Genomic DNA, 12,431 nt, shown 5'->3' with positions numbered 1-12,431 from the left:
TTGGATTATTTTATTACGCAAGGAAAGATCGGAGCACTATAGAAAAGCCTCACAGGAAAGATCAAAGAAGCTTAACGCGGACAGAAAGAAAAGAAACTCTAGATTTTACTAGCAAACGGTAGGGAATAGGCAGTGTTGAAAAATCTATTGATATTTTCAAAATAATCAAAATATTGTTATCGATATAACAGCTCAAAAACCTGCAGTCTTAAATCGTTGTTATTCCTAAGAATCCTAATGGACTAAAAGCCAGCGTTCGTTATTTCGTTCGTTAAGCCATCGTTATTTTATAAAAACTGAAAGTTCATAGTCGCTGACCGGTCCTCCCTGTGTTGGGGATAAAATGCAGTGAAACTTTTAACTTCTTTAAAATAACGAAGGTTTGGCATGCGCTGGCTCTCTGTGTAAGGTTTAGAATGTAGATTCAAGTGAAGAGAAGCAAACTGAGTATTTCTTATATAAAAGTAGTCTAACAGTTAGCGTGGTTATAAATAAAATGGCAGAAGGTCATGCCCTCTAATCTACGTCATTCCTGATTATGTCCCCAGATTTGCTTCTGCTATTAAACATAACTCAATGCACTATGGCTAAAAGTACCTACAGACTATTTTAGTATTGTTTATTAACGGGACCTGAATGACCTTAAGGCATAGAGAATTGTAATTGTACAAGTACAATAGCAGACGTGGGTGAACGCTTAGTACTAGCGATTGATAACATGATGCCTTTACCACTTTCACTTCCCTTGTAGTCGTAAGAAATGTTGTGCAAGTCATACATGTTACTATTAACATGCATTATAATACAGGTTTCAATGATACACCTCTATTCAGGTTTTGGACTGCATAACTAAGACACAATAAACCAGATACTTTAAGATTGTCATTCAACTCTTAAGAACAACTTTTCCAGATTAAAGTGTTTCCAGTTTAGGTTGCATTATCACTTACTTTATGGCTGTGTCATTTACCATTGAAATACCCATAACATTGCAGTTAAGTAAAAGAAAACATCTCTATCTCTGTAGCTAACTTAAATACCCAACGGAAAATAATACTTACTTCTTGAAGACACAAATATAGAATAGTTAAAAAAGTCCTAATAATTAATAATACTTGAGAAAAATCCAAAAGTAGAATCACAAAGATCCAAAAGCACATAGCAAAAAAATACACTGACGTATGCTAATAACGCGAAAGCAGCGGAGTAGATATTGCACCATGGCGAAATGGGACGTCCATTTTGTGAAAATTTCGCGAATGCTCTTTTCGTTGTTATATAACATTGAACTATCATAACATGAAATGATCGGTGAATGATTATATTTTCAAAAAATCTGAGGATTATGAATGATAAAATAACAATAAAGTAGTTATGATTTAACTGTTTAACAAAAATTGCTCTATTAGGTAACAAATACTCACCATATCGCACTGAGCTTCACCGTCGTCGTCATAGAAGATGCTGCAGTCATCCATCCCTTCCGCTGGTCCGCTGGTTGGCCTCCCTAAGCCGGGTCCCTATACCCGTTCATCCAAGGGGTCAGGATCAGCCGCACCAGCGTCATCCGAAAGCACTGTCACTCAAGCCACTAATTCTGGTATCAATTAACAAAGCAAATCTAGCAGAGTGGGATAATCCTATGACTCACGCGACGGAGAACCAACTGAACATCAACTGCACGGAGTACGCACGGGTGAGTAGGTGTCCTTAACTAGCTAAATCGTGTCTAATGATCGTACTGTTTGTTTTCAATGAGGATTTTTTGGGCACTAAATCTCGTAAGACATTGTTTGGAAAATATGGCAAATTCACGAATGTTTTTTTTTTCTCAAGGGCGAACGATAAGCGAGTTCGGTCAAACGGATGGTATTTTTAGTGGCGAACTGCGTAGATAGCCTAGTTGAGGCAGGGTAGCGCGCGCACCCCCGGCCCCCGGGGTGCATTGATCGAGCCTCCATTGCGCATGTCACCCTTGAGAAATTCTCCCAATTCTCCACTGTTTTGACATTTACTTAGCCGGTAAGGTTACTTGATGATAAAACGTCGCGGGTCATGCACTGCGGAATACTTGAAATTACTCCGTGAGGCTTCGTAAATGCACATTGAAGAAATTTCTTTCAGAGTTCCTTTCTTCCTGAGAATTTCTTGGGTATAGCAAATATGCAATGTAGTTGGCAAGTTATTTGCTCAAGGAAATCGAGTTAAACGTTTATTCTCACGTTCTTTCCGGTAAAATGGTTTTATGAGGCTTTTCTTTCATAGAAATCTTGGGAAAGTATGATTAGAATTCCATTCGTAATATTATGGTCGTAAGGTTAGGCATACTTACTTATGAGTAGACGCGTATTAATATTTAATGAGTTCATGACTCCTATATTAATTCTTGTTTTTGAGTTGAAATGCTGTATCATTTTGGACTCATTAATCATAAAAGAAAAATAATAAAGTGGTTGTGAATAGGTGGAATGGTAGGTATTTAGGTTGATGCTAATGGGTTGGTTAGTGTCGATCAATGGATATTGAAGTCGAACGGAGTGCTACGTATTAGCAAACGTAATGTAACTGCTCCTTAGCAAGATGGAACGGCAATATCAGGAAAGTTGCAGAAATGGAGATGGGCAGAGCATATCTGTAGACTTTGTAGGACCACAGAAGACCGACAGATCCATTTGCGACTTGAATGAAGATCACGTATCTACCGGGAAAAAGAAACGATAGAAGACAACCATTTTGTTGGTCTAATGATACCACCACACTTGCGGGAAAATTTCTTGACCTCATTCCACCCTCCTTTTTCTACAACTGCATCGCGTGCCACACAACATGGGGTTATTCAAGGGGCGGACCAACAAATTCCTGAAGGCCGGCAACGCATCGGCAGTTCCTCAGGTGCTGCAAATGTTCATGGGCGGTGATAATCATTTAACATCAGGTGATCCGTCTGCTCCCTTTCTCTATTTAAATAAACTGGAAGAACGGGACTCGCCCAACACTGGGATAAATGATTTGCGCATGAGAAGGCCTATGTCCAACAATGGATAAGTAAAGGCTGATAAAGAAGAAGAAGAAGGTATCGAACAGGGGAAGCATATTGGCTGTGTATGGGGATGGTGAAGGATAGTACTATAGGCTATACCTAGGTATGAATGAAGTAGATTGTTGTCAATCTGTGTCAAGGCACTTGGGAGTTGAACACGTTCACTATACGCTCTTTGTCTACCATATACATAGCTTGGATAACCATAGTGCAAATGAAATTGTGCTCTACTGAAAAATTGCAAAACCATTTAAAGTGACTTTGCTTGCAGAAGCTATTAAGTTCTAGCTATTAAGCTATTAGGAGTGTTTTATATTCTTAATTCTCATAAAACACTCCCGTTAGCTTGAATAGCTTGCATAAGCGAAGGACGAAATCGCACTAAAGTATTTATTTATTAGTGGTTTGTTTGTATATAAGTAAATCGATAATTGCAGATAGATGCTTGTACAGTAGCCGGCAAGAAATATTGTACATCGACTTTTAGAAAGAGATAGCGGTTACGTAGAGCGTTATATCTGTCGTTACTATAGTCGCCGACAGAAGCTAGTGTTTTTATTGACTATTAAACAACAGATACGGAAACGGGTGCATTGTGTAGCATCTCACAACAATTCTGTGACGAATGAATCTTTGTATTGTTGCTTCTTGCGTAGAATGTCCTCTGTTTGGTGTCAAGGCTTACATTTCATTGAAACTACGAATCTACTAGCATGCAAATGAGCTGTACAAAATCAATAACTAAGTAGGTACCTAATATTATAAATGCGAAAGTGTTGTCTACCTGTTAACTGTTTTGCAACTCAACTGCCATTTTTGAGCATTCCCCTTGCCTTCAGGGAGAGGACGGAATTGAAAAATTTTATCTCGAAAAATCAAAGAGGAGTGCTGTGTAAAAATTGGACCTCTGATTATAAAATATATATGTAGATAGTTCGGGCTGTAGTCACGTGGTTAGTCGACGTAAGCCCGACTACAGTACGCGGCAGAAAGTAATGTACATCGACCATTAGAATAACATTTCGGCTTTATAGAGCGCTGTCCCTGTCACTCATATTTTTAAGACGTTTTGTCGGTCTCAACGACAGAGACAATGCTCTACAAATATGCTATCTCCTTCTAAAGGTCGATGTACATTACTTTCTGCCGCGTGCTGTAGTTTCTCTTTATCTAGTATGGTATTATGGATCTCTGATGTAATTATTGAAATTAGGTACATAAGTAGGTAAATAGGTACATGTTATGGTAGGTCACAACTCACATTTCTGTTCTACAGTAAATACTACAGCACTGCAGTCTGCAGCTAAACTAGACCATATATTGCAAAGCTAGGGTCAAATCTAGCGAAAATCCGCGCACGGAATTTCGCATGTGACGTAGGTATAATGAAATCTAGGCAGAAAGACGCTAAAGTAAAGCACCGAGAGTCGAGACCGATTTTCCGCTCGTAAGTTCACGAGATTGGTCCCTAGTACCTAATGGGCTGTATCTGCTTTCTTTCTTTCTTTTTATATGCACTTTTTATTTTATATTATTATATTACATACTTAGATTATTCAATTTTCTAAATAAGTACACTAGTTTTATCCACGTCATGCTGTCTTCCATCAAAATTGTGCAATTCTAAGAAAAACTTCAAAGGCTTCGCTGCATAAAGACAGCCTTGGTTATTTGCAATATGCGTTTCCTTCTCTTCATAATTCCTAACACACTCTTGAAGACAGATCATTCAATACTGTACTCTAATCACTACATTTAAGATTTATTTTTATCTATGCCATGTAAATATTAGCCGACATAGCAGTATAAAAATTATTAAAATGCACGATTTCCTTAAAGTTTGTCATTACATACTAGGCTTATTATCGACTTCTTTGGTATTGTGTGTGGAATCGGTGGTGGTTTCCCATATCTCTGGACTATTATATTATACATTTGCCAAGTCAGGTGTGGTATTTTATCAATAAAAACTCTTAATTACATTTAACTATCAAATAAGAACAGTCAGGTTCACATACCGCAACTTTTAAATTGACTCATCCAGAGAAGTTACAAAAAATGCACCGTGGAATATAGGGTTTCCGCTATCAAATCAAATCAAATGGTTTACTTAAAATAGTAATGAATTACACTTTTTCAAAGTCAGTCGTTGCATTTGTAAGATGATATAGTAGTGATAATTTTTACACGAACTTAAAAACTAAAGCTACGAGTGATACGTACCTAATAAGAGCCGGAACTTCCTAATCTCCGTTACTTATAAAGTTACATTGTATTTCAGCGGCGGACTAAAGACTGACCGTCGCGTCGTCGTAGGAGGAGGACCGGGGCTACAGTGCTGATTCAGGCTACTGGTTTCTTTTATGGTGACTTTGGAAGGTTTTTGGGGCGTCTTGAATAACGAAATACCCTTATTGGTTTCTAGTTTCTACACGGTATCATACCGAAACTCTAAATAGTTGGCGGTACGGTGGTACGTGGTAACTAGCCACGGCAGAAGACAGACCAGATCCGACCAGACACGAGACAATTTAGTAATTAAATTCTGTAATTGCCCCTGTCGGGCATCGACCCCAAGACCTCCCACTTATAAGACCACAACGTTCACCACTGAGCCACGGAGATTGTCGAACGCTATCAACTTAGGTGTTGATTTTCAAAACTATTTATTTATTTATTTATTTATTTAACTTATAAGTCCCTCAAATTGCTATTGCGCTGGAACCATGTCTCATTAACATCGAAATGACGTCATTATGACGTCATTCGACGTATATTTAAGTAAAAATATACCATCAGCTCGATACTTTGCGGGACTTGGACTTGGATATCGTTACATACATTCGTTAAAATGGTCTTCTTTGACATTTTGTTCTGTAACGCCGTGATTCGGTTACGTGTCTGTTAAAATTGGCTGAAGTTTGCCTTACAGTTGTGGCAGCCCTAGCCTCAGATTACAAAGTTGAGATGCATCTGTGCGTGTTTGCGTAATGACGTGGCTGGGGTCCACCATCCACGGCCATTCCAGTCCCGCGTGACCACATTCCGTTGGGAGTAGTTGCGTTGGTTGTACCACAAAGATCACGTTCTATTCAAACTGTCAAGCTTTTTTACAAATTGATAATATCATCAAGGAAAGGTAACTGACTGACTGACTGATCTATCAACGCACAGCTCAAACTACTGGACGGATCAGGCTGAAATTTGGCATGCAGATAGCTATTATGACTTTGACATCCACTAAGAAAGGGTTAGTAAGTAAGTAAGGGGACTAAGTCGCGGGCATTATCTAGTGTCCTACATAATAAGCTTGCACGCACTTTGCGGTCATTCCCTCTACGACTACATTCCAATGGGAGCGTGGTTAAAGCAACTTGTTGCTCGGAAGTCAACGTCTACCTATCTACGTCTACGTCATTTTCTATTTTTTACCGACTTCAAGAAGAATGCTCTGAATTCGATCCGTACCCTAATCGTATTTCTTTACGACTAGCTTATGGTCGCGACTTCGTCCGCGTGGACTACACAAATTTCAAACCTCTATTTCACCCCCTTAGAGGTTGAATTTTCAAAAATCCTTTCTTATCCTAATCCTAATCCTTTCTATGCTCACGTCATAAAAGCTGCATGCCAAATTTCAGCCCGATCCGTCCAGTAGTTTGAGCTGTGCGTTGATAATCAGTCAGTCAGTTAGTCAGTCACTTGATATTTACATGATTTTGATAAACAGATGCTTTCATTCGTTTTAGAGATTGTGGACACAATTAACTAGGTACAATTTTGTAGACAATGGAATTCGTCGTTACCATCATCATGATCCTCCGTCACCGGCATGTTACTGAGCACAGGTCTCCTCTCAGAATGGGAACCGTTCAGGACATAGTCCGCTACGCTAGCCAAGTGCGGATCGGCAGACTTCACTCATCTTTGAAATCATTATGAAGAACTGTCAAACACGCAGGTTTTCTCAGGATGGTTTTCCGAAAAGTTAGTCGTGTGTAGTTACTCGGGATCGAATCTTCGACCTCCCGGATAGGAGGCGGACGTCTTAACCACTGGGCTATCACGGCTATATAAGTCGGTACCTATATGGAATTGGTACCAATACCAATTTCATGTAACAGTCACTAGTAAACATGAACTCTGTCAACGTAAATTGGCTTTGGACCTAATAGGTAAGTAAGTAAGTAAATAAAGTTCAAGGGCAAACATAATAAGGCCATTGTCAATGTACTGTGAAACGAGGTAACATTAGTATTGTTCTTGGTCTAGGTAATCGATTTATTTCATTTACATAGCTACTTGCCATTACGCAAGTGACTTACGTGCATTGGCACGTAAGTCACAGGTATACATAATATAAGCAGCTTGCAGCTTGAGTAGTGGAAACGTATTACCTCTTTTCACACGCGTCCTTGTCAGGGGTCACCAGTTTAGGAGAATTATGTATGACACCAGAATTATAGTGCCGTGAATGATATAAATGATGTTAATTTCCTTGCTGTAACCTTCTTTATTCCACAAAACCGTGACCACAAGAATGCGTGGGCATAGCGTGTACAATATTCTGATAAAATACTAGTTATAAAATAGAAAACTTTCCTACACGACAGAGGCGGCAAGTATGCTATCTAAGTATCAATATAAAGGGAAGTATTCAAAGTAAAGGATTATTTAAATGATAAGCAAGCTTGGGAATGAGTTGCTTAACGGCTTGTGATAGTTCTAATAAGTTTCAATAATTTTGTAAAGTGGTGTTAATAAAAAGAATACCCGGCTGAGTTTGTTGTGGGCTCTCCTCAGACCTGGGCGCGTTTGGAACCCTCGTAGCTTTAGTTTTAAGTTTTGCGTAATAATTATCACCACTATATCGTAAAAATCCAACATCTGACCATCAAAAAGAGTAATTTATCACCTATTTTGAATAAATCATTTGACTTTGACTTTGACTTTATCTGGAGTGGAGTCCTCAGTCCTCCTGGAGTCATTCCTCCAGGATGAGCCCAGTGGGTGTCGTGCAGGAGAGGCTCCAGCGCACGTTTGTAAGAGTTCGGAAGCCTCTTAATATGCGCTGAGGATGGTCATCGAGGGGGTTTTAGTGGGTAGAAATCCCACACACCCCAATCTCTTTGAAAAGAGATTGGGTATTCTTTAGAAAATTTTCTTTCTAAAATTATAAACATAATATATACCTACACTATACACACTATACTATACACCTACGTCCTACATAAGCTGCAGGTTCCATGTCGGTAGTTTTTTAACTTGTAAGCAAAACTTGCATGTGATAAATGTTATGAAAGTGAGAAATAAACTGCCTTGAAAGCTCCTTCGAAAACACTTGCTTGTGAAGCTTTTACGCAAGTTCTGGCAAACATGTTTCTAATGCAAGTAACTTGCTCGCAAGTACCTACTAACATTATTGAAACGCGGCTTAACTTTGAAATAATGATTGTCATACAAAGTTGCAGCTGCAATAGAACCAGTTTGCACCAGTTCGCACTCACTGTAAAGTTCAAGGCTAGAGACTGAAGTAATAAGGCTTTACATAAACATCAAACACAATAACCTACCTAATACTCCTAAAATAGATACTATGCCTAATACCCGCGACTTCGTCCACGCCCGCACATATTTACATACACATAGTATAAAATAAAGTCGCTTCCCGCTGTCTGTATGTATGTATGAACGCGTAGATCTTTTAAACTACGCAACGGATTTTATTGCGGTTTTCACCAACAGAAAGAGTGATTCAAGAGGAAGGTTTATAGCTATAGTTTAATTCTCAAAAATCTGAGATCCCTAGAGAGATTGAAATAATGTGAATTAGGTCTGAAAAAAATCCTCTCATTTGAGAGTTTCCGAGGCAATGACACCTCAATGACACCACATTAGTATCTACATTGCACCCATGCGAAGCCGGGGCGGGTCGCTAGTATTTTATAAATTATAATGTGGGTAGTGATTCAAACAGTTATTTTCATGCTCGCCCTTGATTATTAATGCTATATTGCATGTATATAATTTTTCAGTTTTTCATTCATTTTTCATAATATTATGCACATAATATTAGACTTAGAGTAAGCTTGTACAAAAACTGCGAATAGGACAAGTAATTTACAATTTTTAAACTAGTGTTATTACATATACAGATATACCTGCTTACGTACTAGGTACATCCATCCAAGCTAATATTATAAATGCGAAAGTGTGTGTCTGTCTGTCTGTCTGCTAGCTTTTCACGGGTCAACCGATTTTGACTAAATTTGGTACAGAGATAGTTTGTATCCCGGGGAAGGACATAGGCTACTTTTTATCCCGGAAAATTAAAGAGCTCCCACGGGATTTTCAAAAACCTAAATCCACGCGGACGAAGTCGCGGGTATCATCTAGTACCTAATATTATCATATTTACGTAGGTGTTACTCAGGAATGTATTGAAATCAAACAAAGATAAAAAGGCTGTTCAATTATTCTGTAACACCTCGGACCGGTTATGTATGCAAAGGCCGCAGCAGGCACCGCAGGGTTGTCGACTTTCTTCTTCCTGCGTCGCTTCCTCAGTTTTGAGGATCGTGGCTCCCCTTTGATATAATCTTTGCTACGATGTTTTCCATTTTCCTCTGTTTCTCTCTGTGGATTGCATCGCAGATAGCTATGTCGACCGCCTCTTTTATATGGTCTGACCAACGTCTCTGGCTCGGGCTACGTCCGCGGGGTCTCTTTCCTTCGATCTTCCCAGTGACCATGAGTTTTTCAATATTGATGGCGTCTTTTCTTGCGATGTGACCGAAGAACTCGAGGGTCCTCCGCAGACAGATGTTAGATAGCCTTATTTTTATTTTTAGTTTGTTAAGTATTAAGACGTTGGTTCTATCTTGAGCCCACGATATTATGTTGAGCATGCGTCGCCAACACCACATCTCGAAAGAATCGTTGTCATTTTTTATCTGCCTACATTTTATAGTTTGCGACAGGTTGAGATGGCAATCGGGGTGTGAGGCGGGGGAATGCACACCCGCACGTCACCCGTGCTCTACCGCACCAGGTTAGCACGGGGGTTGTGCGGGTGTGCTGGGCGTTACCTCCCCGATTGGCATCTCGACCTGCTGCGTACTATAGGTACAGAGATGCTATCGCTACCTCAACCTTCCTCAAAGTAATGCATGCCAATTGCCACCTTGGCAAACGCTAAATCCTATGCCAAGTAACAAGTATAATCCATCAGCATGCCATTGCAATAAAACTAGCAGAAGTCATTGTCAAAGTCTTTGTCAAAAGCTAGGTTCTAGAATCTAGATCACCTACATGCGTAGGCAACCCATACTAAGGGCGAGGTCTATAGAGCGCACTCTGACTTTGCTTAGTTAAAACGAGACAGATGTATATAGGTATCTTACATAAATCTGTCTTGTTTTAACTCAATCTTGTCAGAGCAAAGTCAAAGTGCGCTGTATAGATCTCAGCCTAGTACCTATTAGAAATGCGAAAGTATAATAATATGTCTACCTATCTGTAACTTTGTTAACTACATTTTTACGACTGAACCCTGACTGGTCTTGACGAAAGGCACAGAGCTAAAAAATTTCATATATATTCCATCCGTAATTAACTTATATAGGTACCTACTTACCTAATTCTTATTTAAAATTATGCTAACCAGTGTTAACTTAATATGTATTTCAGGCTTCAGCCTTTGATAAATATAAAGTTAAATAAAAACGCTACCGTATCTAATCGTTTTTAGGGTTCCGTACCTCAAACGGAAAAAAGGAACCCTTATAGGATTACTTTGTTGTCTGTCTGTCCGTCTGTCATTTCTGGCAAGAAAACCTATATGAATTTTGCAGGTAGGTACCTACTAGGTAGGTCTTATAGCACAAGTAAAGGAAAATATCCGACAACCGTGAATTTGTGGTTAGGTACATCACAAAAAATATAGGTATTTAAATGTGCTGTGATTTGTGAACTAATAATTAAGTAGTATTTTCAACTTTCAAAGTAAGATTACTTAAGGTACCAAGTGGGGTATCATATGGGGAATTCTAAAACAGATTTTTATTTATTTTCATGCATAATAGTTTTTGATTTATCGTTAAATGTTGAAAAATTACGGCTGTAGTACGGAACCATCGATGCGCGGGTCTGACTCACACTTGACCAGTTTTTTGTTACTGGTTAAACTTCCTTTCGTTAATTAGCCGCTAAATAATAAGATAACGAAAAAAAATTCAATGTTTAAAGTAGGTACCTACTTAATATTCAGTATCTAAGACGTACGAGTACGTTACCTACTTCGAGAATGTGGAATAAGATTGTATTTTGTGTTACAACTTTACATTATACAAGGGGCCAAAGGCCGTCAAAATAATACTACCTGAAGGTAAAACAATAATAATTGACTTTCGCGTTCTGAAATTTTGCTAAGCGAAATTTTTATTTTACTTGTAACCTTTAATAAAATCACGTAAACATTTAAAATTTAAAAATCATAAAACGTCGTTTCTCTGCCTCAAAACAATATAATTTCTTATGACCTACAATAAAACCATAAAAAATGTAAGTGTGAATTTTTTATTAGATAGGCTACATTTTTACAGCCTCTTAAAATTTTCACATTGTATGAGGTATGAGAGATGAAAAAACCGGCCAAGTGCGAGTCAGGCTCGCGCAATGAGGGTTCCGTACTACAGTCGTATTATTTCGACATTTTGCACGATAATTCAAAAACTATGATGCATAAAAATTAATAAAAATCTGTTTTAGAATGTACAGGTGAAGAACTTTCACTTGATATAGTCACTCACTTCGAAAGTTGAAAATACTAATTATTAGTTCATGAGCACAATTTAATTTTTTTTGTGTGATCTAACCCTAAATTCACGGTTTTCAGATTTTTCCCCAAATGTCAGCTATAAGATCTACCTACCTGCCAAATTTCATGATTCTAGGTCAACGGGAAGTACCCTGAAGGTTTCTTGACAGACGGACAGACAGACAGACAGACAACAAAGTGATCCTATAAGGGTTCCGTTTTTCCTTTTGAGGTACGGAACCCTAAAAAGCTGTGATAGCCTAGTGGTTACGACGTTCGCCTTCTAATCGGAGGTCGGCGCGTTCGATTCCGGGCCCACACCTCTAACTTTTCGGAGTTATGTGCGTTTTAAGTAATAGGCTACTTGACTCATATCTAATTTCGTCCAATAAATGATTATTTATTATAGTATTTTGCTTAAGACAACGAAATATATCAATCACAATTATTAAAAACGCAGGATGGATATATAAATCCAATTTAAAAAAATACAGTTTTTATTTTTATTTGAAACGCAGAAAACGCTGTCAGCCATGATGTGACGTCATTAAATATGTAAACAAAGAAATGTCA

At 38.5% G+C, this 12,431-nt stretch overlaps 1 protein-coding gene across 8 annotated transcripts in view; it reads right to left on the bottom strand.

Annotated features, from left to right (window-relative positions):
- Nucleotides 1-12,431, bottom strand: part of LOC117986928 (serine-rich adhesin for platelets) — a 96,769-nt gene that overhangs the window by 64,826 nt on the left and 19,512 nt on the right. Inside the window, exon 1 of one of the 8 annotated variants that reach the window (XM_069502265.1) lies at nucleotides 1,425-1,901. The exons of the other annotated variants lie outside the window; for them this stretch is intronic. Coding sequence (XP_069358366.1) covers nucleotides 1,425-1,478 — 54 coding nt within the window. The 5' untranslated portion in view covers nucleotides 1,479-1,901. Of the gene's footprint in view, nucleotides 1-1,424; nucleotides 1,902-12,431 lie in introns of those variants that run through there. 8 annotated transcript variants of the gene reach the window in all.

The sequence above is a fragment of the Maniola hyperantus genome, chromosome 12 (assembly GCF_902806685.2).
Source record: "Maniola hyperantus chromosome 12, iAphHyp1.2, whole genome shotgun sequence".
Lineage (NCBI taxonomy): Eukaryota > Metazoa > Arthropoda > Insecta > Lepidoptera > Nymphalidae > Maniola > Maniola hyperantus.
The sequence above is the reverse complement of the archived record's forward strand: the minus strand, read 5'-3'. Positions and strand labels throughout refer to the sequence as shown.